Source organism: Dermacentor silvarum, chromosome 1, assembly GCF_013339745.2.
Source record: "Dermacentor silvarum isolate Dsil-2018 chromosome 1, BIME_Dsil_1.4, whole genome shotgun sequence".
NCBI classification, from domain to species: Eukaryota; Metazoa; Arthropoda; class Arachnida; order Ixodida; family Ixodidae; genus Dermacentor; species Dermacentor silvarum.
In genome coordinates this window covers 410,021,083-410,046,690 of record NC_051154.1, presented here as the reverse complement: position 1 = coordinate 410,046,690, position 25,608 = coordinate 410,021,083, and the positions used below count along the sequence as shown (strand labels likewise).

Genomic DNA, 25,608 nt, shown 5'->3' with positions numbered 1-25,608 from the left:
CGCGATCCCAAATGATAGCGTCGGGTAGCGTCGATGCGGTAGGTTCCTCATCCCCCCTCCGGTTACCCCTCCCCTGGGGGTAAACACTCTCCCGGTTCGAAACAGTGTTCACGCGCACCTTACCTGGTTGCAAAGGTGGCTGAAAGAGTGTGTTGGTAAAGTTTCATCTTTAGTTAGCAGCGCGACGATCTACATGGAAGCGAGATTGCAATATTTAACCACATGATTTGCATATCGTATGTTGGAAGCTGAGTCCTGAACACTTGCTATCCTTCTGTTCTTTCTATTGTGCCTTAGCGTGGTATTTAAACCTTGGTTATGTGCGCAATAAAATCATTGTAAGTCAGCGCTCTTTCCTATCCCTTCTCTCGCTTCCATGTAGATCGTCGCGCTGCTAACTAAAGTTGCCTGGTTGGTTTCGGATAAGTATGTCTACAGCCTCAAGGCAGGGTAACCAGGCTCGACTCAACGCTCTGCCTGACTGTCAGCCCAAGCCCGAGCAGACGAAACAAAGTGCACTTTTCCTATAAATATAAATTCTTGGCTGGCATCTCTGCTACATTAGATGATGACAAGTTGATTTTCATGGCGCCGAGGATCATTTCATTTTAACGTTCCAATGAATATTTCAATAAAATTGCTGTGTTTTGTAATACATCGCAGCTTATTAAGTTCCCGAACACAACGATCAAGACACTTCCACTGGGATCACTTACTTAAAAAGAACTTTTGCACAACGGCATGCGAAATGTGCGAAACGGCATGCGCTGTGCTGTGATGTGTTGTTCCTAACTCGGTAAGCATTCAGTAGTTTCTCACACTGCTAAAAGAGTCCTTCTAGGAAGTGAATTTTCGTTCGCTGAAAGTAGAAAATCGATTTGGCATATTGCTACGAAGGAAAGGCAGTTCTTTTTTCGTCATATATGCACCGGCGCATATTTATTGAGATATTGATCGTAAGAGTATACAAAGGAACGGCACTATAGGTTCTCGCGAAATCACTACGCAGGAAAGTACATACGAAAGCTGTGCCGTGTACCGCTCCACAGTCCTGTGTGACAGTGCATAGTAATGCTCATTTTATCTCTATCAAGCTCAGGATGTCCGACAGCGCCGAGCCGCTTTCTGACTCGGGTTCGGACCCGGAGAGGCCATGAATGATGCGATGGGCTGCAACCTGGCCAGGTTCATGAACAACAAGGTCACCGACATGACCGCCGCTTCTGATCCTGGCCAGGAGGACGAAGACAACGACTCCAGTACGGTGCATTTTGTTGGTACATTGTGTTTTTACGCACTTTGTAGAATCACCAGAACGCACGATCTGGAACGCACGTATTAGTCCAAGGTGAAAAAATTTTTCACCTTGTTGGCTTATATTTTGATGATGTGAGAAAGCACGAAAATTTTGACGGTGCATCAATCCTTCAGAGATGACTACGACCGTTATTCTATTAGCAATCTTTATTATGGCCGGTGGGTAATTGTTGATGATATGCTTAGGTAATGATTACTATGAAAGGCGGTACATACCCATTGCTTCGTTTTGCATACTCGGGTGTTATACCGGTGACCCAAGCTGCCATCAAAGGCTTTATTTGGAAAGCGGCACATGCGCAGTGGCAGTACCCGTTGGCCCAATTTGTGCCAAAGAGGGTCATTGAAGAGCAACACATACCCACATACCCAGTGAGCCAAGTTGGCGTCAGAGATTTTTATTGAGGCGCATCATATACTACAAATTACATACCAGGCGACCCAAGTTGCTCTCACGGTGGGTTATGAGCCGAGCTACCTGAGCACAGCAGCCCAAGGTTGTATCTATTTGACCATGGAGTATCCAGGAACCCAAGCCGGCAGCAAGGAGGTTAGGTGCGGACATATATACATAGAGACATACATAATTACACAGAGACATACCGCAAACTGGGTGAAGTTTCCGAAGAATGCTAATAACATAAAAAAATGCCAGGCCTGCGCGGCACACGCAGCACAGTCACAGCGTAAGCGTTTCGACAGTACTACCTAGTAATTTGAGTGAATGCGTCAGAACGCTCTTGGGACGCCGTCGCGCATGCAAGCCGACGCGTTCCATCGCCGATGGCTAGCGCCGTTCGGCCCAGCCAAGCGGCCGACAATGCAACTACGGCTGTCACATTCGCTCCCATTGCAACGCGCCCGACGCGGCCTGCTTGGGACGCCGTCGCGCGTGCAAGCCGACGCGTTCCATCGTCGATGGCTAGCGTCTTTCGGCCCAGCCAAGCAGCCGACAATGCAACTACGGCTGTCACATTCGCTGCCATTGCAACGCGCCCAATCTAGCGCAATCAACGTGATACCGAGGGTCCGTCGGTATGTTAGCGCCATCTAGTTAAGGCGGCAGAAAAATTTACAGTGTATGAAAGGTTGCGTTTGCCGGCGCCTTAACTAGATGGAGCCACCATACTGTGGAGGCTTGGGACCGCGTTGTTTGCGTTCCGCGTCTGAATCGCATCCCGTCGTCTGCGCCTGCGCGCCGGCATAGGTCGCGTTTATAGGCGCGTTATCCCGCTCTCGGTTAGCAAGCGCTTGCGTGGCTCAGTGGTAGAGTATCCGCCTGCCCCGCCGCGGGCCTGGGCTCGATCCCGGCAGAGAGCTGGTACTTTTTTTCGTATGTGACAGCGGCTAGGGGGCGGCGGCGGCGGCATCATCGCGACCCGAAATGGCTATTGGAATGAGCCCATAACAGCTCACGCTGTAAAAACAGGAAATCCGAGGACACCTCAGCACTTCTTATGAGTTGTGAATGCGAAAGCATTAATGTCCAATTGAACGCCGCTGAGCGGTCCTTCGAGTTACGAACTCCTCGCGGAAAGCGAGCGCCGGGTTTTTCGCTCAATGGGGCATTTGACGCTTTTGCATCAACAATGTAATCAAGCATATATGTGTTGAAGGCTGATCTTTTGAAAGGTTTCAGGTATTGTTAAAGAGCACTTAAATGGGCGGCCGCCCGCAGGGGCATCTGCGTAAGAAGGCGTTTCGTCTGTTGCGACACCAGGGACGCGAGCACATAGGGGTCAGACCCTCCCGCGGTTGGTTATGCGCGGCTGAGCTGTGGCCGGGGAAAAGGAGATCCTGGAGGTGAAGCCGATGCCGGGTGTTTGGAACTTTATAGCCCCTCGGCGGGGCTACACACCTCTTTGGCCTCCGCTTCACACAGACGGCACCTCCAGGGAAATTCGCCGCTCACCTTTTCCTATCTGTTCTCCTACCTTTCACTTTCCAATCGTCTCTCTACAATCTCGCCTGTCTACTCCGTTTCCCGATTTTCTTCACATTTCCGGGTGGCCTCGATTAACCTGGGGTGCTATTTTGTAGCAATTCTATTACTTTCACCGATGACTTTTGACGTCATCACCCGGCTGCGATTGGTCGAAAATGACCGGGCCGCGCCCATGTTGCCTGTCAATCACGTGACGTCAGGATCCCGCAGAAACCCGCTACGTCAAAATGACGTTGACGTACTCATTATGCGCAGCAAAAGTCACAGTTTTTTAGCACCGCCGGAGGTAGGGTCGTTTCAGAACGCATAAAAAATGGCTGCCCCGCTGATTGCTGTGGCGGTGGCTCTTCGCCGTCACCGACGTGGACACGGAGAGTCGGACAACGCGTTTGACATGCCGGTTGACCATTTTCGACAGCATTTTCGCCTCTCGAAGGAAACGGTGCGGTCGTTGTGCAAGGAACTGGCGGCGGAACTAGAAGCGGAGCGCGCGACGGGACTGTCGGTGGAGCGGAAGGTGTTGTGCGCGCTGCGGTTCTTTGCTACCGGGAGCTTTCAAGCGTCCGTAGGGAGCGAGGAGACGATCCGGGTGTCGCAGTCGACCGTGAGCGAGTGCGTGCGACGCGTGGCAGAGGCTGTCGTGAACGCAGGAGCCCGCAACAAGTGGGTTCATTTTCCCAGGACGTCCAAGGAAAAGGCAGCTGTGAAGGAGGGTTTCCTTCGGCGCGGTGCTATTCCCGGCGTCATCGGATGCGTGGACGGCAGCCTCGTTGCCATTATCGCACCCAAGGGTGAGCGCAAGGCTGCATTCATGTGCCGCAAGGGATACTACGCCCTAAACTGCCTGTTCGTAAGTATACGTCGCGTTCTCTAGTGCTGCTCATTCTTTTGACAGTTGTGGTGCGCTTGCCAACGGGGTCTTTCTGTGTTCACATTTTTCCCAGATCTGCGACGTGGAAATGAGGATCCTGACCGTGGATCTAATGCGACCGGGGTCGGACCACGACTCGTTCGTCTGGCTGACCACGTGGCTGCGCCAGCGGTCCAAGCAGGGCGCATCGCGAATCCCGGTGAATACCTCCTCGGTGAGACAAATCATTTTTTGTCGCAATCACACTTCATCAGCGCATAGAACGCTATGTACACCGCAACGTAAGCTTTTAACTAATCTACAAGCACATGAGTAAGTGCCTGGAGTAGGAAAAATTAAAACAATTAATGCTGTCCCCGACATTGTGAAGTGTTAACTTACCAGCATGCTGGCAAGTGCCGGCCAAGAGCAGCCAAAAGTAACACGTATTAGTACTTCGTTCCTGTACCCAGTGCCTGCCAAAAGCAGAATAAATGAACACACATTAGCGCTACTATTGTGTCATTGGTAGTACCAATAAGTGTGGAGTTCTTCAGCTTCTGGCAGGCACTGAGTAGTACAATTGTAATTTGGATAACAGTTTGTGTCGGGGTGGACATGTCCACCTCGTGCTTTTACTTGGGACTCTAGGGTCTGTACTGAACCCTACCTTTGTTGAATGATGCTGTTACTTTCCTCAGTTGCCAACTTGCCTCTTGTCAGAGAAGTACTGAATGCACTATTTCCATCTTCATACAGGTGACAGCGGCTACCCCTTGCAGCCGTGGCTCCTGACCCCGGTTCCCGGCCATCCTCCAACACAAACTGCTGAAGGGAAGTACAACACAGCGCATGCCGCCATGCGTTCTGTAGTGGAGAGGCGTATATTGGGCTCTTTAAGAGCGTTTCCGCTGTCTGCAGCGGTACCACACCCTCCTCTAGGAGCCAGAACGTGCGGCCAACATTGTCGCTGCATGCGCTGTGTTGCACAACCTTCGGCTGTCTGAGGGCGACAAAGACGACGTTGATGACAGTGATGATGACTGCAGCAGAAGCAGTAGTAGCGAGCATCATAACAACGGTGACCCCATTCCGCATGGTCTGCCACAAAACAGGGGGTCTCGATTAAATTACCTTAGAGGGCGAGCTGTCCGAGACCGTGTAATCACCATGTTCGGCACAACCCGTGCCCAACACTTGCACTACTTGAGGCGTGTACAGCGGCAGGTGCGCCGTCAACAGCATCGCTAGGTACATACACGCTGTTGTAGTGCCAGCACGATGTGGTGGTCTTACAGATACCAAATAATTGCGTTGTACACATAATGCTGTGAAATTGCTGACACAACATTTTCCATACTCAGTTGCAGTGGATGTCTACGTAATGCAAAGCATTCATGATATGTAGAGTGTAAAGGCGTTTATTAGACACCAGCCGTTTGGGCTGTCCGTTGTTTGAAGGTCCGAGCTCTAAGCACGAGCGGCGTTTCTCGAGGAAAGCGCAGGAGGGATCGACCCACTAGAAATGGCTGGAGAGCGTGACCCGCTATGGCGTTCGTATTCTTCCTTACAATCACCCCCGGGAGCGAAGAGGGAGCCGGCGGGCGACCTAACAGCTGGTCACTATGACAGGGTCATAGTAGGGCTTGAGGCGCTCGACGTTGACAGTGTCGCGTTCACGACGGCGCATGTCCGCAGAAGGTTCAACTGGTTCGATCACGTAGTTGACGGGAGATGTGCGGTCGACAATACGGTAGGGGCCCTCATACTTGGGCACTAGCTTGGATGAGAGACCAGCCGTAGCGGAAGGAATAGAGAGCCACACAAGCGCTCCAGGAAGGAAGGTGGGTACAGAAGTGGTGTCACCGCGTGTGCTCTTCTGCCGCTCTTGATCATTGGTTGTAAAGACCCGTGCGAGATCACGGCACTCTTCAGCATGTCTTGCTGTGTCAGAAATGGGCGCACGTTCAGATGCATCCGGCCGGTACGGTAGAATTGTGTCGATGGTGTGCGACGGTTGCCGACCATAGAGTAAGAAAAAAGGTGAAAAGCCAGTTGTGCTCTGAGTGGCAGTGTTATACGCGTAAGTTACAAATGGCAGAATGACGTCCCGATTAGTGTGGTCGGAGGCGACGTGCATAGCAAGCATGTCCCCGAGCATACGGTAGAAGCGTTCTGTAAGGCCATTGGTTTGGGGGTGGTACGCCGCAGTTGTGCGATGAACAACGTGGCACTCCTTCAGAATGGCTTCAACTACTTCGCACAGGAAGACACACCCACGATCACTGAGTAGTTCCTGAGGTGGCCCATGTCGCAGGATGAATCGTCGAAGCAGGAAGGCGGCAACATCGCGCGCTGTCGTAGCCGATAGGGCGGCTGTTTCGGCGTAGCGCGTCAGGTGGTCGACGGCCACAATGGCTCAGCAATTTCCAGCTGACGTCAAGGAAAGGGGCCCATACAAATCGATGCCGACGCGTCCAAACGGCCGGGTAGGGCAAGGTAAAAGTTGCAGACCGGCTGGCGAAAAGCGGGGTGAAGATTTCCGGCGCTGGCAATCGGGACAAGAGCGAACAAACTTGTGAACGTAGCTGTACATCCCGCGCCAGTAATACCGCTGTTGAAGGTGCTGGTAAGTCTTGAAAACTCCGAAGTGTGCACACTGTGGATCAGCATGGAAAGCTGCGCATACTTCGCAACGCAGACTGCGGGGTACCACTAACAACCACTGGCGCCCGTCGGGGTTATAATTGCGTCAGTGCAGCAGGTTGTCACGAATGGCAAAATGACGTGCTTGGCGACGCAACTGCGAGTGCTTGGTTGGGCCGACGAACTAGAAAACAAGTCTATAAGGGAGGCAATCCAATGGTCCTTGCGTTGCTCAGAAGCGATGGTGTTAAGGTCGAGCGAAGAAACAATAATCTCAGATAGTGAGGAGCAGGCATTGTCAGGCAAGGGAGAGCGCGAGAGGGCGTCGGCGTCAGAATGCTGGCTTCCGTTGCGGTACAGCACCCGGACATCGTAGTCCTGCAGGCGAAGTGCCCATCGAGCAAGACGGCCCGAGGGGTGCTTCAAGGACGACAGCCAACATAGTGCATGGTGGTCCGTGACTACGTCAAATGGACTACCATATAAATAAGGCCGGAACTTAGTCAGAGCCCAGATGATGGCCAAGCATTCTTTTTCCGTCACAGTGTAATTTGTCTCACCTTTCGTAAGCGTACGACTTGCATAAGCGACGACATATTCAGGAAACCCTTGTTTGCGTTGGGCAAGAACAGCACTGAGGTCGACGCCGCTGGCATCTGTGTGCACCTAAGTAGGAGCTGTCGGGTCGAAGTGGCGCAAAATTGGCGGAGACGTAAGTAGATGCCGGAGCTTCCTGAAAACTTCCTCGCACTGGGATGACCACGAAGTCAGGGGCCCGTTGCGTGACAGAACTTTCGTCAGGGGTGAGATGATGGCGGAGAAATTGCGAAAAAAGCGTCTGAAGTACGAACACTGGCCAATGAAACTGCGCAATTCTTTGACAGACGTTGGCTTAGAGAATACGGCGACGGCCCGAAGTTTGGCTGGATCTGGGAGTATCCCATCCTTGGATACGACGTAACCGAGGATTGTCAGCTGCCGTGCAGCAAATCGGCACTTCTTTGGGTTTAGTTGTAGGCCAGCGTTTGTTAAGCACGTCAAAACACACCGTAGGCGTTGAAGGTGTGTTGTGAAGTCCGGCGCAAAAACAACAACGTCGTCAAGATAGCACAAGCATGTGTGCCACTTCAAGCCGCGCAGAACTGTCTCCATCATGCGCTCAAATGTTGCGGGCGCATTACAAAGTCCAAAAGGCATTACGTTAAATTCGTATAAGCTGTCGGGTGTGACAAAAGCTGTCTTTGGCCGACCGGCGTCGGCCATGGGTACTTGCCAGTACCCTGAGCGCAGATATAAAGACGAAAATAATTCTGCGCCCTGTAGACTGTCAATGGCGTCATCTATGTGAGGGAGAGGGTACACGTCCTTGTGTGTGATCTTGTTGAGGCGCCGGTAGTCGACACAGAACCGCACACAACCATCTTTGTTCGTAACGAGGACGACAGGCGATGCCCATGGACTGTTGGAAGGCCGTATCACCTCGCGGCGAAGCATGTCGTCGACTTGTTCATTGATTACACGACGCTCTGCAGGAGATACACGATACGGTCGTTGCCGCAATGGCGGTTGCGAGCCAATGTCGATGCGGTGCGTAACAGTGGATGTCCGGCCTAGGGTAGGTTGCCCGACATCGAAAGAACAAAATTCTTCTAAGAGGCACAAAAGTTGAGATCGCTGGACCGGCGTAAGGTCATCGGCGATAGAAGAACCGAACACATCACTGTGCGGTCCCTCACATGTAGAAAGAGCAGTGAGCGCACTGGAACTAGCACAGCAATGGTCATCGGGGAGCTCTATAACTTGCACGTGTTCGATCGCTTGTACATGGCCGATACACTGCCCTCGGAGCAGCGTCACAGAGTATGGAAACGGGTTGCAAACGAAAATGGTGCTGTAGCCCTGTTTGATGGCCACTGTCGCAAAAGGTAGCAGCAGGTCTGTCCGGGTGAGAAAGCGGTCAGATGGAGAAAGTAGTGCAACAGCGTCGGAGAAGCCGCTGCAGTACATGGGCACGACCGTTGACGTGTTGGGAGGAACGTGAGTGTCGTCTTGAACAAGTAGCTTCCTCAACAGCGAAGTATTGTCGGTGAGCGGCAAATCTAACAGCGGCGAGAGTTCCATTTCGGTCCATGCGCAATGGATAATGGCATTGTGGCGCGAGAGGAAATCCCAGCCGAGGATAACGTCATGAGAACACGAGGTGAGGATGATGAATTCTATGGCGTACAGAAGGTCGTCAATAACAACACGAGCAGTGGAAGCCGCTAAGGGGTGGATATGCTGAGCACTGGCTGTGCGGAGGGACAGTCCAGAAAGGGGCGTTGTGACTTTCCGAAGTAGGCGGCAAAGCTTAGGGTCCATAACGCATACGGCGGCTCCAGTGTCCACGAGTGCAGATGCGCGAACACCGTCAATAAACACTTCGATCACATTTGAAGGACTGCGTTGAGGACTTTCATGTTTCGACGGCGCCGCAGCCCTTGCCTCTTGGACTGCGACGATTAGTTTTCCTCGTCCCGAGTTACGGGACGGGGTCGCATTGGCGACAGTGAGCGACGGCGTGGAGACGATGAACGGCGGGTAGTTGGCGTCGGGCGTAGAGTCGGTGACATAGCCGAATGGGGGTCGGAATATGGACGGTTGAACTGGCTTGTCACGGCTGATGCGTCGCTGGCGGCGTAACGCAATTACAATAACGAGCGATGTGACCGGCATGGCCGCACGCAAAGCATATCGGCCGGTTGTCGGAAGTACGCCACCGGTTCGCTGGGGTAGGTCCCATCCAGGTAAGAGGTCGCGTAGTACAGGGCGGCTGCTGGTATGACGGCATGGCGGGCTGCGGTCGGGGCCTAGCCGTGACGTTGGCATAACCGAGAGGCACACGCGGAGAGAGTGGTTGAGTCCTCGCGACGACTTCAGCGTAGCTGAGTGGTGCAGCCGTCGGGACCTGTTGGGGCGTCGCGACGACATCAGCGTAGCTGAGTGGAGCGGCCGCAGGAAGATGTTGATGCTGGTCTGGCAAGCCCTCGGCGATTTCCTGCTCAATTACGCGACGGAGCGAGGGCATAACATTCGTTGCGGGCTATTGCACATGGGGTGGCTGAGTGAAGGTTAGCAAGGAGAGCTGGCGTGCAACTTCCTCCCGAACGAACGCTTTCATTTCTGTAAGCAGTTCGGACTGGTCGGAGATGGTGGTCAAACCAGCAATGTGTTCGTCACGCGATGAAGGGCGACGTGTCAACGAGCGCTGCCTTCGTACCTCCTCGTAGCTTTGGCAGAGAGTAACGATGTCTGACACGGACTGAGAATTTTTCGCAAGTAGCATGTGGAACGCATGGCTTCGATCCCTTTCAGAACATTTCGTATTTTGTTGGATTCCGACATCGTCGCGTTGACTCTTTTGTACAAGTCCAGAACATCTTCAATGTAGCTGGTAAATGATTCACCCGGCTGCTGTGCACGTTCGCGCAAACGCGATTTTGCTCGCAGCTTGCGCACCGCAGTGCGACCAAACACCGCCACCAAAGAAGTCTTGAACAAGGACCACGTCGGAAAATCGGTCTCATGGTTGCTGTACCAGAGACTGGCTACACCCGCGAGATAGAAGATCACATTGCTGAGCTTATCCGGGTCGTCCCATGTGTTGTGAGCGCTTACTCTTTCATACGTTGTCATCCAGTCCTTCACATCGGTTTCGTCCGCGCCGCTGAAGATGGCAGGGTCCCTGTGGCGAGGCACACCAGAGCACATGACAGACTGAGAAGGCGCTTGCTGGGATGGGGTAGCTGGCACTTGCTGGCATGCGTCTTCGGGCATGGTAGAGCGTAGGGTACGGGATCGAAGCTCCAGGATTTACGCTGTAGGCAGAAGCACTCTCCACCACTTGCAAAGGCGTTTATTAGACACCAGCTGTTTGGGCTGTCCGTTGTTTGAATATACAAGTCGTGTAGTCAAGGCCCATGATTTGCTTGCTGCTGCTGCTGTCGTCATCTAGCTTGCCCTGTGTGCCATGCATGTAGCCTAAAGTTTTGTTGTGTAGCCTTTTTTCTTACTGGCATCCCTGAACGTTATCCGCTGCATTTATGCAATGAAGGGCATTAGCATTCATGTCCTCGCTGTTTACTCGGGCAGAGTAGCTCACAAAAGTAAAAATGCACAGTGCACATAACACCTTCCGCCCCATTGAACGTGCTGTTACGCGCACACCTTCTAGGTCCTCCACCATTTTCTCCTGCAACAACCGCAAAGTTTCCTCATAGTGACGAAAATGCTGTCAGCTGGGCATGCAACATGTCGAACGCTGTGGCTCCCGTGAAGTGGACGAAACAACTTTATGGAGAGAAATTTCAGGGCTTTGTAGATGGTTCACGCATGAGCGGGTGATAGATTTCAACAAAGAGCCCTCGCTTGTAAATAGAAGTGAATAGTTGGAATGTGTTACACAAAAATTTTTACAGTGCAAGCTGGCACTGCAAATGTAGTAGTGACATGCAAATAAAACTGCAGCTTTGTTTATTTCAACCTTCTGCCTGCAACCTTTTTTATAGTGAAACATGTTTATGCACACATCAATTTCAATAGTCTCTGCATTTAAGAAATGCGATAATTATCCCTGCAATAGTAGAGATATCACAGACATATCCAACATATCACGGAGACATGTCGCTACAAATATCACATCAACTTGTGCTTGCATCTAAAAAATGTCACAGTTTCGCCCTAAGGGCGAAGCAATGAATGCGATAGCAACACAGCAATGTCATACGAAGTAAGGTGAGCGGCTTTGGTAGCAATATGAATTGTAGTAAACATGAGCTGATAAGTAAGCAGGTGTGCTGCGGCGTAAGTAGACCGACATGAAGAGAGACTCGATGACCACGAGAAGGCGCGTGTGAAACGGTGGTGTTGATGAGAAGCGCTTCCCGTGGGCAGCGCGTGCGAAGGGACACACCGGTAGCTCTGCACTGCCGATCCGGGCAGCATTGCATGTGTAGCGTGCGTTGGAAAATGGGACCCGACTATTACTAACTGAATGAACAAGCGTGGTGTGAGCGCGCACAAACAAACACGAATAGATCACACTGAATGACTGCAGACAACGACTGTCAAAACGCTGGCAGCTAGCATACGCCGCAGCGGGCGAAGGTACGTGCGGTCTATCGCTTCAACGGAAACTGAGCGGCGAATGCACGCCGCATAAAGGTCAGAGCCGTGTGGAGATAAGAGAAGGTGCGGACGAGTGACGAGCGCGGTTGTTGGCAGAGTAGAAGTGCGCCCCCCCCCCCCCCCCCCCCCCGCTCCCTCCGGCGCTGGCTTCCTGCTTCCTTGCTTGCGCGTGGGAGATTGAGTGCGTTCGCTCTCCGTGATAGCGCGCGTCCCCGCACGCTTCCGCTCGGGCATACGGCGCGCGGCGAAGATTTTATCTATAGGGAACCTCACGGCGACGGCGACGGCGACGACGACGCCGACGGCAGAAATCCGGTTTAAGTGTCCATATAATTGCTATCGCAATAAATATCACAGATAAATGCTTCATAAAACATGACAAGTAACGTCATGCTCTGTTTAAGAAAACTATTGTGTACTCCACAGTTACATAAAAATAGCATCCGATTTAAAGTGCACCAGAAAAAAATCAACAGTTGCATGAATCACGCGCCAACATATTTATCACAGCCAAATGTACAGGTACTGTATATAAGACGACCATTGTGTTGTGGAGTTACATATAGAAAAAAAAAAGCCATAATGTAGTACTTTCACCTTCACAAACAGAAACTACTGCAGAATTATTGCACACAAACTGCCCTACAAGGGCTAAACATACATTACTACCTCTCAAACATCACTTATTGATAAGAAAATATGTGGTAATGAAACAGTTCCCCAAGAAAACAAGAATATACATTCAAGCTCTGTATGACGTGATAAAAAAAATACCCAATACAAATGAAATCAAGGAGCATATGCAAGGAATTTTCATTAATTTTTTTTGTGTGTTCATAGGTTGCTTCCAACATGATATTAAGATCCAAATCGCACCTCAACAAGTCATTGCCGCGATTTAATGAATCAGGTTGACATTGTAGAAAAGTTGTAATGTGGCCTCGTGCTTACATTAACATGACAGCAATCAGACGCCTGAAAAATTCATTTCCACAGTTGGAACGCCCACATCACCAGATTTACTGGCACTTGTGCAGGTGCGCCTGATCGTGTGGACATTCCTATTGCTGCAGTATCACTTCGAGCACAAAGCCACGCTCTGGTTCTGCTATGCACCTCGAAAATATCTATCAGTGGTTGCATGAAAGGGTGACATAAGTGATTATTTGTAGCAAACAAGCAATAGCTGGTCTTCATATCATCCTTAAAATGTCAGCAAATTATTTAAAGCGAATAAAAAATGTGATGGAAAATTCCTTGCCTATGCTTTACTTTTAATGAGGGGGTTCATAGGGGTGAAGGGCCTGGCTGGTGCCACGAGCCAGTGCAGCCAGCAGCAGCAGCTGCAGGAGGCGCTGGGTAGTATCGTGTGACCATCGCTCCACTTCAAGGTGCTGGCGGTCCACATCTAGTTGCTGCTGCTGCACACCCCGCATGCTCTCCAGAGCTTCGCTAACTACCCGCACGCTCGCCATCTGTACCTCATGGTGCTGTTCGCAAAAACATGTAAAGTGAATTTACTTACAGAAACTTATAACAAGCCTTTGGTATGTTGTTGTTTTTTTCCGCATTCGCAGGCTTTGGAGTTACTGCAATAATGCTATTGGCACTCTATATTGAGACACGAAAAATGTATTCTGGCCCATCAAAATTCTGCCGTCCCATTTCATTAAAAATGCATTACATGGCTACATGAACTTGACTTTTTTTCTTTTAGCCACATAAGTGCCTAGATATTGCCAGTTATATGTTGCAAATGTGTACAAGAAATGATCATCACAGCACTACATGTAAATTTTGCGCTTGTTTACTGATCGATACAATTTATACAGAGTTCAGCACATGCTGGCCCAGTGATTGCGCCAGCGGCCTGTCTTTACCGCTGTTCATTTAGAAGAGCCGCTATCTCCTCCCACAGCTCCTTTTTTCGAGCAGCACTCATACGTGGCGAAAACTCGGTAGACGTTCTCGCCAGGTATGAATGCTGCTCGATAAACTGCAACAGAATAGCGGCCTGTTCCTTCGACACGCGTGGGCCTCTCGCGGACATTTTGAAGCTTTCCTAAAAACTTGATTATTTCAGTCCGACCGCGAAACAGTAAGGCAAACATTTTGTCTAATCTTGTCGCCCACATAATATGCTCCCTTAGATTTGATTACTTTATGTTTTACCTTCTTATACCTATAATGTAAAAAAAACTTAAAGTCGCTACTCACATTTACCGTTGTGGCAGCTTCTTTCTCGAAGTGCAACAATCAGTACAGGGGCGCCTGACCGAGGAAGGGTTACCGTCACTGCGATCACTTTGACGAAGCGATTATTCTGTCGTGGCGGTGCCCTACTGAAAGGTTCTCGGTGCCTTGACAGTTCTCGATCCACTACGTTCCAAATTTTGTCCTCCGGTGTTATGAATAATTCTTGTTGGCTCTTCCTAAAAAGGGGAAATGATCACATGTCATTCAATACATGCAGCGAAAACCACACAACAATGCAAGCACTACACGAGAATATTTACTCACCTCACTCTTGTATTTCACGTCTCCCGGAATCAGCGTCTGAATTTCTTCTCAGATGAAAGTACACCGTCGTGGGTCGCAATTACTTGCGCCGCATTACGGACTAGCGTAAACGCTCGGTAATGTGAAAGTTAGCTGTTCGGGTTCAACAGAGGCCGCCATTTTGCATGCGCTCAACGGCATGGATTGGATATAGGTTCGAGAAATGTGGGGCTTGGAAAAATAGGAGCACTTGCGTTTGCTTTTCTTTATGCTATGGCAGCTTTCGCGTTGTAAGGTTATAAAACAAACTTGCCTTACGTAGGATGGATGCGTGCTTTTATTAAATGTCTTTTTACAAAATACATTTGCTATAGAGCCCCGGAAAAAGAGAAGAAAACACGAAAGACACATCCACCCTAAAGTTCCTAGATGTATTTTTTTTTGCTTTCTAAAAAAAAGAGTAGAAGATCTAGGCACTTTAATCCACCCAACGGAGGGAGCTGTTGATTGGACTATTAAAAAAACTTCGTGCTACGTATACACCATTTGCAAAAGCGGGGACGTCGCGCGAAAAGGCATTGTGACTTTGAAAGTCATTTGTACAAAATCGCACCCCTGGTGTGTTGTAACCAGCGTTGACTATAGCATGAATGGTTATAGCGACAATGTATGGTTGGCATGGCAGGGCTTGCTTCACGACATTGTTTATTTGGTTATTTTCTGGAAAAGTCAATAAGTAGGCGAATACTAAACGCATGACAGAGGTCCCCGCCCCCTTATACAATTTGGACAAACGGAGATCAAGCTTAAAGTAGAACGTACTGCTGTTGTACGACAGCAGTCATATGAAACACAAAAGAATAATTCATTGTACAAACATTTACAGGTGCGCAAACAGCAACCAGTAGAGGTTGAAAATGCGCGCACGCACGCCCGCATGCACGCACGCACGCACGCACGCACGCACACACGCACGCACGCACGCGCACACACACACACACACACACACACACACACACACACACACACACACACACACACACACACACACACACACACACACACACACACACACACACACACACACACACACACACACACACACACACGCACACAGGGTGTTTCAGCGAACACTTTCACAATTTATTTAAGGTTGCCTGTGGCAGATAGCCCGATTCTAGCTAATGCGCTGGTCAACTCGAAGAGGCAGACATTACTTGCACAAAAAATTGAAATGCATAATCGAGTAATTAACATAAACTCACTAATTAAGTTTTTAACTAATTACCTGATGACCCATATTGCAATTTACAAATTGTAGCCGTGGAGTTCACAAGGCGGATCCACTTGGAACGAATTCTCGGGATGACACCAGTTTCGCGATATTAATTCCCGAACTTTGCGGAGAAATGCATTGGCGTTCCAGTTAACTTTGTTCTTCAATGCATAAAGCGACGTTTTTTTAAGAACTTAACTGGAACGCCAATGCATTTCTCCGCAAAGTTCGGGAATTATTATCTCGTAAGTGGTGTCATCCCGAGAAACCATTCCAAGTGGATCGCACAATTTTTGTAGCAAAGAAGCAATAGCTGGTCTTCATATCATCCTTAAAATGTCAGCAAATTATTTAAAGCGAATAAAAAATGTGATGGAAATTCCAACCAGCATGAAGAATGCTATGCCTTGCCAACTCCACGGCTACAATTTGTAAATTGCTATATGGGCCATCAGGTAATCAGTTAAAAACTTAATTAGAGAATTTCTGTAAGTATTCGATTATGCATTTCAATTTCTTGTTCAAGTAATGTCCGCCTCTTCGAGTAGACCAGCTCCTTAACGAGAATTGTGCTATCTGCCACAGGAAACCTTTAAGAATTTTTGAAAGTGTTCGCTGAAACACCCTGTATATATATATATATATATATATATATATATATATATATATATATATATAGGTGAATTCAACTCGCATACTATATCTGTTCGTAAGGGCATGAAATAAAGAAAACACAATGATAACATGTGCCAAAATTAACACAAGTAAACACAGTAATACCGGTTGAAAACAATGCATATAATGCGGACAGTAGATGAAAATGGCGACGCTTAAAAATGTTTCACTGCAAGTGGCCTGCTGCGTATGCGGCCTATTTTATACGGCTCTTACATATGCGGCCCGCATTTACACGGCCCATCCGTTACAGAGTAGGGCCGCTTGGAAAACGGCACGCACTAACGCAAAATTGTTATGCGATATTTCAGATCTAGAGAGAGAGAAAAAGGTAAAGGAAAGACAGGGAGGTTAACCAGAGGTTATGTCCGGTTGGCTACCCTGTACCGGGGGAGGGGTAAAGGGATGCGAAAGGAGAGAAAGATAAAAAATAAGTAAAAAAAGAATAAAAAAAGGAAGGAAATAAAATAAAATCACACGCGCACACAAAGCAGAACTGTTTCTATGGGCCCTGTCACGCAGTCTGCGAAGGTGTTGCATAGTGTGAACGTTCCATCCTACGTAACAAAGTGCAGAGTCACAATTTGTCACTGAGTCCGGTGTCTTTCAAGTAACGCAGCAGTGCCTTCAGGGCGGCTCGCGCTGTTGTTTGTGTAGGCCAGTTTCCAAGGATGCTCTTTTCTGTTATTGGGCGTTTGTCCAGTTGATCTATCGTCGCTGAGAGAGCTGCTCTCTGCGGGTTGAAACGAGGGCACTCACAATGAAGGTGTGCGATTATTTCATTGCACCCGCAGAATTCACAAAGTGGGCTATTGGCCATTCCGATAAGAAAGGAGTACGCATTTGAAAATGCTATTCCAAGCCATAGACGGACTAGAAGTGAGCAGTCCCGTCGTGGAAGGTTGAACGGAATACAGAGCTGTAAATTATGGTCCAGGGCATGAAGGCGTGCACTTGTGAAATCGTAGGAATTCCATTGCACCAATGTTAGCTCAGCGCAAGCGCGGAAAGTTTTTTCGCTGTGTCGGCTCTCGGAAGAGGAATGGCAACGCAGTTGACACCGTCATGGCCAGATCGGGCCGCTGCGTCCGCTCGATCATTGCCATGTATGCCACAGTGACTAGGCAACCACTGATATATTGGCGCGAGAGGAAAAGGCAGGCAGTCAGTTCCGCGCGAACGGCTGTTTACTGTTTTGGCCGCAGCAGCCAACAACACTTCTTCGTCCTCGTTCTCTAGCGTTACTAACGCGTGGCATTACCCCTCCCTCCAAAAAAAAAGAGGCATCGTCTCGATGCCGCTGGCGAAAGAACAGTGAAAGTTAAGCCACGAAAGTGGGTGACGGGTTAAATACCACAGGGAGAAAATAAAAGAAATGAAAAAGACAACGGACGTGAGCACAGGCACCGCACCACAAAGTTTGTGAACTGGCGTCAGCGCGAGTGGTAGGGCTTCATCCTGGAGACGTGAACAATGTCAGAGGAGCGTGGTCTACGCGATTGGTGCGATGATTCTGCTGGCACAACTTCGTAGTTGACTTATGCGATGAAGAACTATGTAGGGCCCAAAGTAACGGAGAAATAATTTTTCTGAGCGGCCTCGTAGACGTATAGGGGTCCAAATCCACACGAGATCTCCTGGCTTGTATGTTACGATTCGGTGGCGTATTGTATCGACGAGCGTCTTGACTTTGCCGAGATAGAATTCGTTGCCGTGCAAGCTGCCGCGCTGCTTCAGCACGCTGAACAAAAGCGTCTGTATCTGGGGCGGTCGTATCAGACGAAGTTGGTAGAAGCATGACGTCGAGCATAGTGACGACGTCGCGTCCGTAGACCAGACGAAAAGGAGGAAACCCAGTGGTTTCTTGAAGCGCAGTGTTATACGCAAATGTCACATACGGGAGCAGTTCGTCCCAATTCTTGTGATCCCTGGCGACATACATGGAAAGCATATCTGCAATCATTTTGTTGAGACGCTCAGTTAACGCATTGGTCTGTGGGTGATACGCAGTTGCCGTACGGTGCGTTGTACCACTCAGCTGCAGAATATCTCTGACCAACTGCGCGGTGAAGGCCGTACCACGGTCTGTGATGACGACAACTGGAGCACCATGTCGCAGGACGATATTTTTGACGAAGAAGTTGGCCACATCCGAAGCAGTAGCTCGTTGAACGGCTTGGGTTTCGCAATATCTGGTCAAGTGATCGGTGGCGACAACAATCCAGCGGTTAGCAGCTGAAGACTTGGGAAACGGGCCGAGTAAATCCATCCCGACCTGTTCAAAAGGTGAGCAAGGAGGTTACAGGCTGAAGCAGACCGGCTGGTTTCATTGGTGGAACTTTGCGACGTTGGCAATCACGACAAGTTCGGACGTACTGCTTCACGCTTTTTGTGAGTTTTCGCCAGTAGTACTTCTTCTTGATCCTTGCCAGAGTACGCGTGAAACCAAGATGCCCGGACGTGGGTTCGTCGTGGCATGCACGTAAAATGTCGTCGCGGAGAGAAGCGGGAACAACGAGTAGAAAAACGGTTTCCGTGGGATGAAAGTTCCGCTTATAGAGGATGTCGCTGCGTAGGCAGAAAGCGGACACGTGACGCGCGAACTGCCGTGGGGGTTGTTGGCGGCGTCGTTCAAGGTATTCAATCAGGGGTTGCAGCTCTGAATCCTGGCGTTGCTGTTGAGCTAGGTTTGGAGATGGAAGACTACAAAGAAAACCGCAGTCCTCGTCAGTATCTGTTGGTGCGGGTTCGACGGGGGCGCGGGAGAGACAATCGGCGTCGGTGTATTTCTGACCAGACTTATAGACAATTGTCATGTCAAATTCCTGTAGCCGAAGGCTCCATCTTGCGAGACGTCCCGAAGGATCCTTGAGATTCGCCAGCCAACAGAGAGTGGTGATCGCTGACGACTCGGAAGGCGCGTCCGTACAAGTATGGCCGGAACTTCTGGATAGCCCACACGACCGCCAGACATTCTTTTTCAGTTGCGGAGTAGTTTTTTCAGCAGCAGACAACGTGCGGCTGGCATAGGCAATAACGCGCTCAACACCAGCTTGAAATTGTACGAGTGTGGCTCCGAGACCAACGTTGCTAGCATCAGTATGCACTTCTGTGTCGGCCTCTGTGTCAAAATGACCAAGGATCGGTGGTGTCTGTAGACGTCGTTGAAGGTCGTGGAAAGCGTCGGATTGAGCCGGGCCCCAAATAAATGTCACGTCGTTCTTGATGAGTCGTTGCAAAGGTTCGGCAATCTCGGAAAAATTTGGCACAAAACGGCGGTAATAAGCACAAAGCCCTAGAAATCGGCGTACATCGTGCTTTGTCTTCGGTATCGGGAACAAACGAACTGCCGTGGCTTTGTCAGGGTCAGGGCGAATACCGGTGTTGCTGACAATATGACCCAGAAATTTAAGCTCCTCGTATCCGAAGTGACATTTTTCGGGCTTCAGAGACAGGCCGGCGGTGCGGATGGCCTGAAGAACAGCCTCAAGCCCCTCGATGTGCTTCTCAAACGTGGTTGAAAAAATAACTACATCGTCTAAGTAGACTAAACACGAGTGCCACTTGAGGTCAGATAAAACTGTGTCCATCATGCTTTGAAATGTGGCCGGAGCGGAGCACAGTCCAAAAGGGAGGACCTTAAATTCATAGAGGCCGTCCGGTGTTATAAACGCCGTTTTTTCCCGGTCCCGTTCGTCAACTTCAATCTGCCAGTACCCGCTACGTAGATCCATTGAAGAAAAGTAACGGGCATGCCGCAGACGATCCAAGGAGTCGTCAAACCGAGGAAGTGGATAAACGTCCTTTTTCGGGATCTTGTTCAGTTTGCGATAATCTACACAGAATCGTATTGAACGGTCTTTCTTCTTAACTAGTACAACAGGTGATGCCCAAGGACTTGTCGATGGTTGAATGACATCATCATCCAGCATTTGCTTAACTTGATGACGAATAGCATGCTGTTCTCTCTGTGACACGCGGTAAGCGTGTTGGCGAACAGGTTGGACGGTCGGTTCAATGATGATTCTGTGCTTGGTTAGAGGAGTCTGCTTGACCTTCCAGGCGGTGGCAAAACAGTCCTTAAATGATGATAGTAGGCTGAGTAGCCTCTCCTGTTGGGGTTCTTTCAGCTGTGGATTGACGTTGATGTGACTGGTGAAGCCCACATCGCTGTTTTCCTGCATCGAGATTGTCGTTACCGAAGCACATGCGTTGGACTCGTCCACTGTTTCAAAGTAGGCAATGGTGGTATGCTTCGCAAAGTGCTTGTATTCGCCGCTGAAGTTAGTAACTAGGATCGTCGTTTGCCTATTTTGGAGCTCTACGAGACCTCGTGCGAAGCCGACTTCTCGATCCAGCAAAATGGTGAAGTTACCTTCGGCGATGCCCATATCTAGGTGGTCTTGAGGGCACCCAACAAGGACGAAGATGCTACTTCGAGGCGGTAACGTTACGTAGTCATCGACCACGTGTAAAGCCGCGCGATGATGTTCATCCTTAACATCAGAATCTGAAGAAACATTCTTCGAAAAAGTCACGAACAAGTCACGCAGATTAATGATCGCCCCATATTCCTGAAGAAAATCCATGCCCAATATAACCAGTCGAGAACACATGGGCAGCACAAGGAAAGACGCTACGAAGGTCGAAGTATAAATTGTAAGTCTGGCGGTGCATCGTCCAATGGGTGACACGAGGTGTCCTCCAGCCGTGACCTGATGTGGGCCATCCCACGCTGTCAGCACTTTGCGTAACCGATTGGCCAGCGAGGCACACATAACCGAGTAATCAGCTCCCGTATCGACAAGTGCAGTCACCGAATAACAGTCGACGGAAACAGTAATAACAGCAGAAGCTCTTTTGGCGGTTTCGAAGGAAGGCGTCAGCGGTACGTCGCGAGGGGGTGGCGTCGGCGGAGGATATTTCCCAGTTCGCATGACAGCGGCCTCACCCCCGGAGGTCGCCGTTTTCAGTTTCCCCGGCGCGGGCTTCCGCCGGTGACTCCAGTGGAATCAAAGGCGGGTCGAGCGCGGTTTGGTGGTGTGTGCCGACGAGGTGACGGCGACCGCGACTGTCTTCGCTGAGGGACAGGAGGAAGACGGTTGCTTTCCAAGTACTCCTCGATTTCCTGTGGGCGTTCGCCATAGCGCGGGCAACGGGCGTCCGGATGGTATCCCCGCAAACCAATCCGTCGGTAATGGCAGTCGCGATAGAAGTGTCCAGCCTCCCCACAGTGATAACACAACGGACTGTTGTCGGGAGCGCGCCATACCGTTGACTTCCGCGGACCAGGACGAAAGTCTGATTGGAGAGTCGTGCGGTGGCTTGGGCTTGGGAACCGTCGAGGAGGCCCTGTAGGTGGATGCGGGAAACGGGCCGTCGACGGCGTAGAAACCCGAAGAGCATCGGCGTACGAGAGCGTGGGAGGTTCGGTTCGCGTTGGTGGCGAGGGATGAACCACCTGCCTGATTTCCTCCCGAATGACGTCCGTAAGAGCCGCGGCACTCGGAGGTGCCGATCCATAATACCTCTGGAGTTCTTCTCGAACAACCTGCCGTATTAGTTCGGTAAGGGACTCCCTGTCATCCCTTGCAGGTACAAGCGAGCATGCCGCAGTCATGGTGGTCTGGCGTTCATACTGCGATAGCCGCTGCCGAAGCATGCGCTCCATGACTGTTGCCTCACGGATGAACTGAGACACCGTTGTAGGAGGATTGCGCACGAGGCCCGCGAAAAGCTGTTCTTTTACGCCTCGCATTAACATGCGCACCTTCTTGTCTTCTGGCATTAGTGGGTCGGCCCGACGGAACAATCGTGTCATGTCTTCCACGAACATGGCGACGGTTTCGTTCGGCATTTGGAACCTGGAAGATAGTGCCTGTTCAGCTCTTTCTTTCCTTTCGGGGGTACTGAAGGCGTCACAAAGCAGGCGGTAACACTCCTGCCAGCTGGTAAACGAAGCTTCGTGGTTCTCGTACCATACCCTTGCCGCGTCTAAAAGGGAAACGTAGACGTTCTTCAACTTACGGCGGTCATCCCAGTCATTAAAGGTGGCGACCCGGTCGAAATGGTCTAACCAGTCTTCTACGTCCCCAAAGGCGTCGCCGTGGAACGGGTTAGGCGTGCGAGGCGCGTTGACAATGCAAGGTACAGCAGCATTTGGGATCTCCTCGGTTTGGCTTGCGGTTGTTGTTGCCATCTTCCTCGCAGAGTTTGCCAGGGGACTGTACTGCGGTGGAAGACCTTGGAGGCGACGGCTGCTTCGATGGATTTCTGCAGTCTCTGAGGTACTGGCGTTGGTAGCTTCTGGTTCAGGACCAGCAGGCATAGGGCGTATGTTTACCCAGCACTTCCACCAGTTTGTCGCGAGAGGAAAAGGCAGGCAGTCGGTTCCGAGCGAACGGCTGTTTACTGTTTTGGCCGCAGCAGCCAACAACACTTCTTCGTCCTCGTTCTCTAGCGTTACTAACGCGTGGCAATATTATATCGTGCCCTTCATCAACTATGCGATGGTGTACATGTCTTATCTCTGCGACGAGCTGCTCATGTGATCCATGGCACAGTACTGAGAGTGAACTCTGGAGGGCTGCCTTGGAGTCACAGAAGATTGACCATGGATGGGGTGGTTCCTGCAGAGTGAAATGAAGAGCTGCACGGAGGATTCAGTAGCTGTCGTCGATGAGACATGTGACGTCTTTAGCTGTATTTTGACGGATATTGATGGAATCACCACTGCGGTAGCTGAACTTGTAGGTGTGACTGAGCCATCGACATAAATATGTACGCGGCCACTGTGAACCTCATGTAAAAGTCCTAATGTGGCCTGTTTCAGGGCAAATGCCGGCATGTGAGCTTTCTTCGTGATTCCTGGGATGGTGAGGCATATGTCAGGTTTGTGCAGGCACCATAACGGTGAGGATGGTCTTGCTGCAGGCATGTAGTTCGATGGCAACGAGGTACGATTGGCAGCAATTATACGACTGAAAGTTCTGTGTGGCCGTTCTGTAAGTAAAGATGCAAGATGGTGGGAAGGTAGTCGGGCAACGTGCCGAATATGCGCCCTCAGGGCGTCAGTGGCTAAGTACGTTGATATTGGGTGATCTCGCGCTATGACAATCGTTGCCGCCATAGACGCACACTTCGGAAGACCAAGACACGTCCTTAGGGCTTGAGCTTGTAGTCCCTGGAGTACACGCAGGTTTGTTTTGCAGGTTTTCAGATCAAATCTGTCTGGCTTACTAAGGGGCTCAAATATTAAGCAGCCGAGTGAGTATTTCTCATGAAATAATTATTTCTTTATAAACAGGTTTTCATACACATAACATAGAACCACTTTATAGGAAATTCATAACTCTCATCACTCAAACATGGAAACACTCATTACACAAATATGGAAACGCTCGAACCCGGGTACATCGCGTGACAACCAGACACTATAACCACTATACCACATCAGCACGCTGGCACAGAGGACTCGCCTAGCTTTTTCCGAGGCTGTCGTTCTATTAGACCGTTCACCGTCGGCGGTCGTGTGTGGTATAATGCATATAGTTTCTGTAACTGTTGCCGATGCTTAGGTGTTTGGTGATACAGCAAAGATGTATTTAAATTAGTAGCAGTATACGACTACCGCTTTCTATAGCTGTCATATGGCGAGGAAAGGCTAAAGCAGGTAAGATTATGGAGCTTGGGAGCTGCGCAAAAAGCAAAACTGCTTCGCCAGGCGAACGTTGTTCTTCAATATTCGCTATGCTGGGGATATTTCACTGCAGTCGCTGTTTAACGGGAAACTTGGCTTTGTCTAAGAAACTTTCAACCTCGTTCACGAGGTTCAGTTAAAAATGATCCGTAGCCAACATGCATTCCTGCAACTATAGGTAAGTGCACTTGCTTCAAAGTTGCGCTGCCTCTATGGTAACGCGCAATCATCATCATCATCATCATCATCATCAGCAGCAGCAGCAGCCTATATTTATGTCCAATGCAGGACGAAAGCCTCTTTCTGCGATCTCTAATTAGCCCTGTCTTGCGCTTGCTGATTCCAATTTGCGCCTGCAAATTTCCTAACTTCATCACCCCACAGAGCTTTCTGCCGTCCTCGACTGCGCTTCCCTTCTCTTAGTATCCGTTCTCAAACTCTAATGGTCCACCGGTTATCCATCCTACGAGCCTGCCCAGCTCCATTTTTTTCTCTTAATGTCAACTAGAACATCGGCTATCCTCGTTTGCTCTCTGATCCACACCGCTCTCTTCCTGTCTCTTAACGCTAGGTCTAATATTTTTCGTTCCATAGCTCTTTGTGCGGTCCTTAACTTGTTCTCGAGATTCTTTGTTGACCTCCAAGTTTCTGCCGCATATGTTAGCACCGGTAGAATGCAATGATTGTACACTTTTCTTTTCAACAACAGTGGTAAGCTCCCAGTCGGGATTTGGTAATGCCTACCATATGCACTCCAACCCAATTTTATTCCTCTGTAAGTTTCCTTCGCATGGTCAGGGTCCCCTTTAAGTAGTTCACCTAGACAAACGTACTCCTTTATAGACTCTAGAGGCTGACTGGTGATCTTGAATTCTTGTTCCCTTGCGAGGCTATTCAACATTATCTTTGTCTTCTGCATATTAATCTGCAACCCCACTCTTTAACTTTCGCTGTTAAGGTCATCAATCATTTGTTGTAATTCGTCCCCATTGTTGCTGATTAGGACAATGTCATCTGCAAACTGAAGGTTGCTGAGATATTCGCCATTGATCCTTACTCCTAAGCCTTCCCAGTCTAAGACCTTGAATACTTCTAAGCATGCAGTGAATAGCATTGGATATGCAGGGAATAGATTGTGTCTCCTTAATTGCCGAACACCTTTCTTGATAGGTAACTTTTTGCTTTTATTGTGGAAAACCAAGGTAGCTGTGGAATCCTTGTAGATATTTGCCAAGATATCCACGTATGCCTCCTGTACTCCTTGATTACGCAATGTCTCGATGACTGCTGGTATCTCTACTTAATCAAATGCCTTCCCTATTGCAAAACCCAGTATCCAGTGCCCAGTTCCATGCCTGATTATGGGGCCAGTGTCGCGCGCTGGATGCTGGGACGCTGGCAAGGCGCGGCATACGGGGAGGCGCTGTGCTTGGGGTACTGGTGTGAAATGCAGCTGTAGAGCGAGAAATACGTGGTGCCTGGCTACCTTATATAGTTTTTTCGAATACAGAAAGAAACAGAGAGCGTTGTAGTGC

The 25,608-nt window shown here is 49.8% G+C and overlaps 1 protein-coding gene across 1 annotated transcript in view; it reads left to right on the top strand.

The window, feature by feature from the left end:
* Positions 1 to 1,121: 1,121 nt before the first annotated feature.
* Positions 1,122 to 25,608, top strand: part of LOC125944005 (uncharacterized) — a 416,072-nt gene continuing 391,585 nt past the window's right edge. Inside the window, exon 1 of the mRNA XM_049663695.1 lies at positions 1,122 to 1,259. Coding sequence (XP_049519652.1) covers positions 1,154 to 1,259 — 106 coding nt within the window. The 5' untranslated portion in view covers positions 1,122 to 1,153. The remainder of the gene's footprint in view (positions 1,260 to 25,608) is intronic.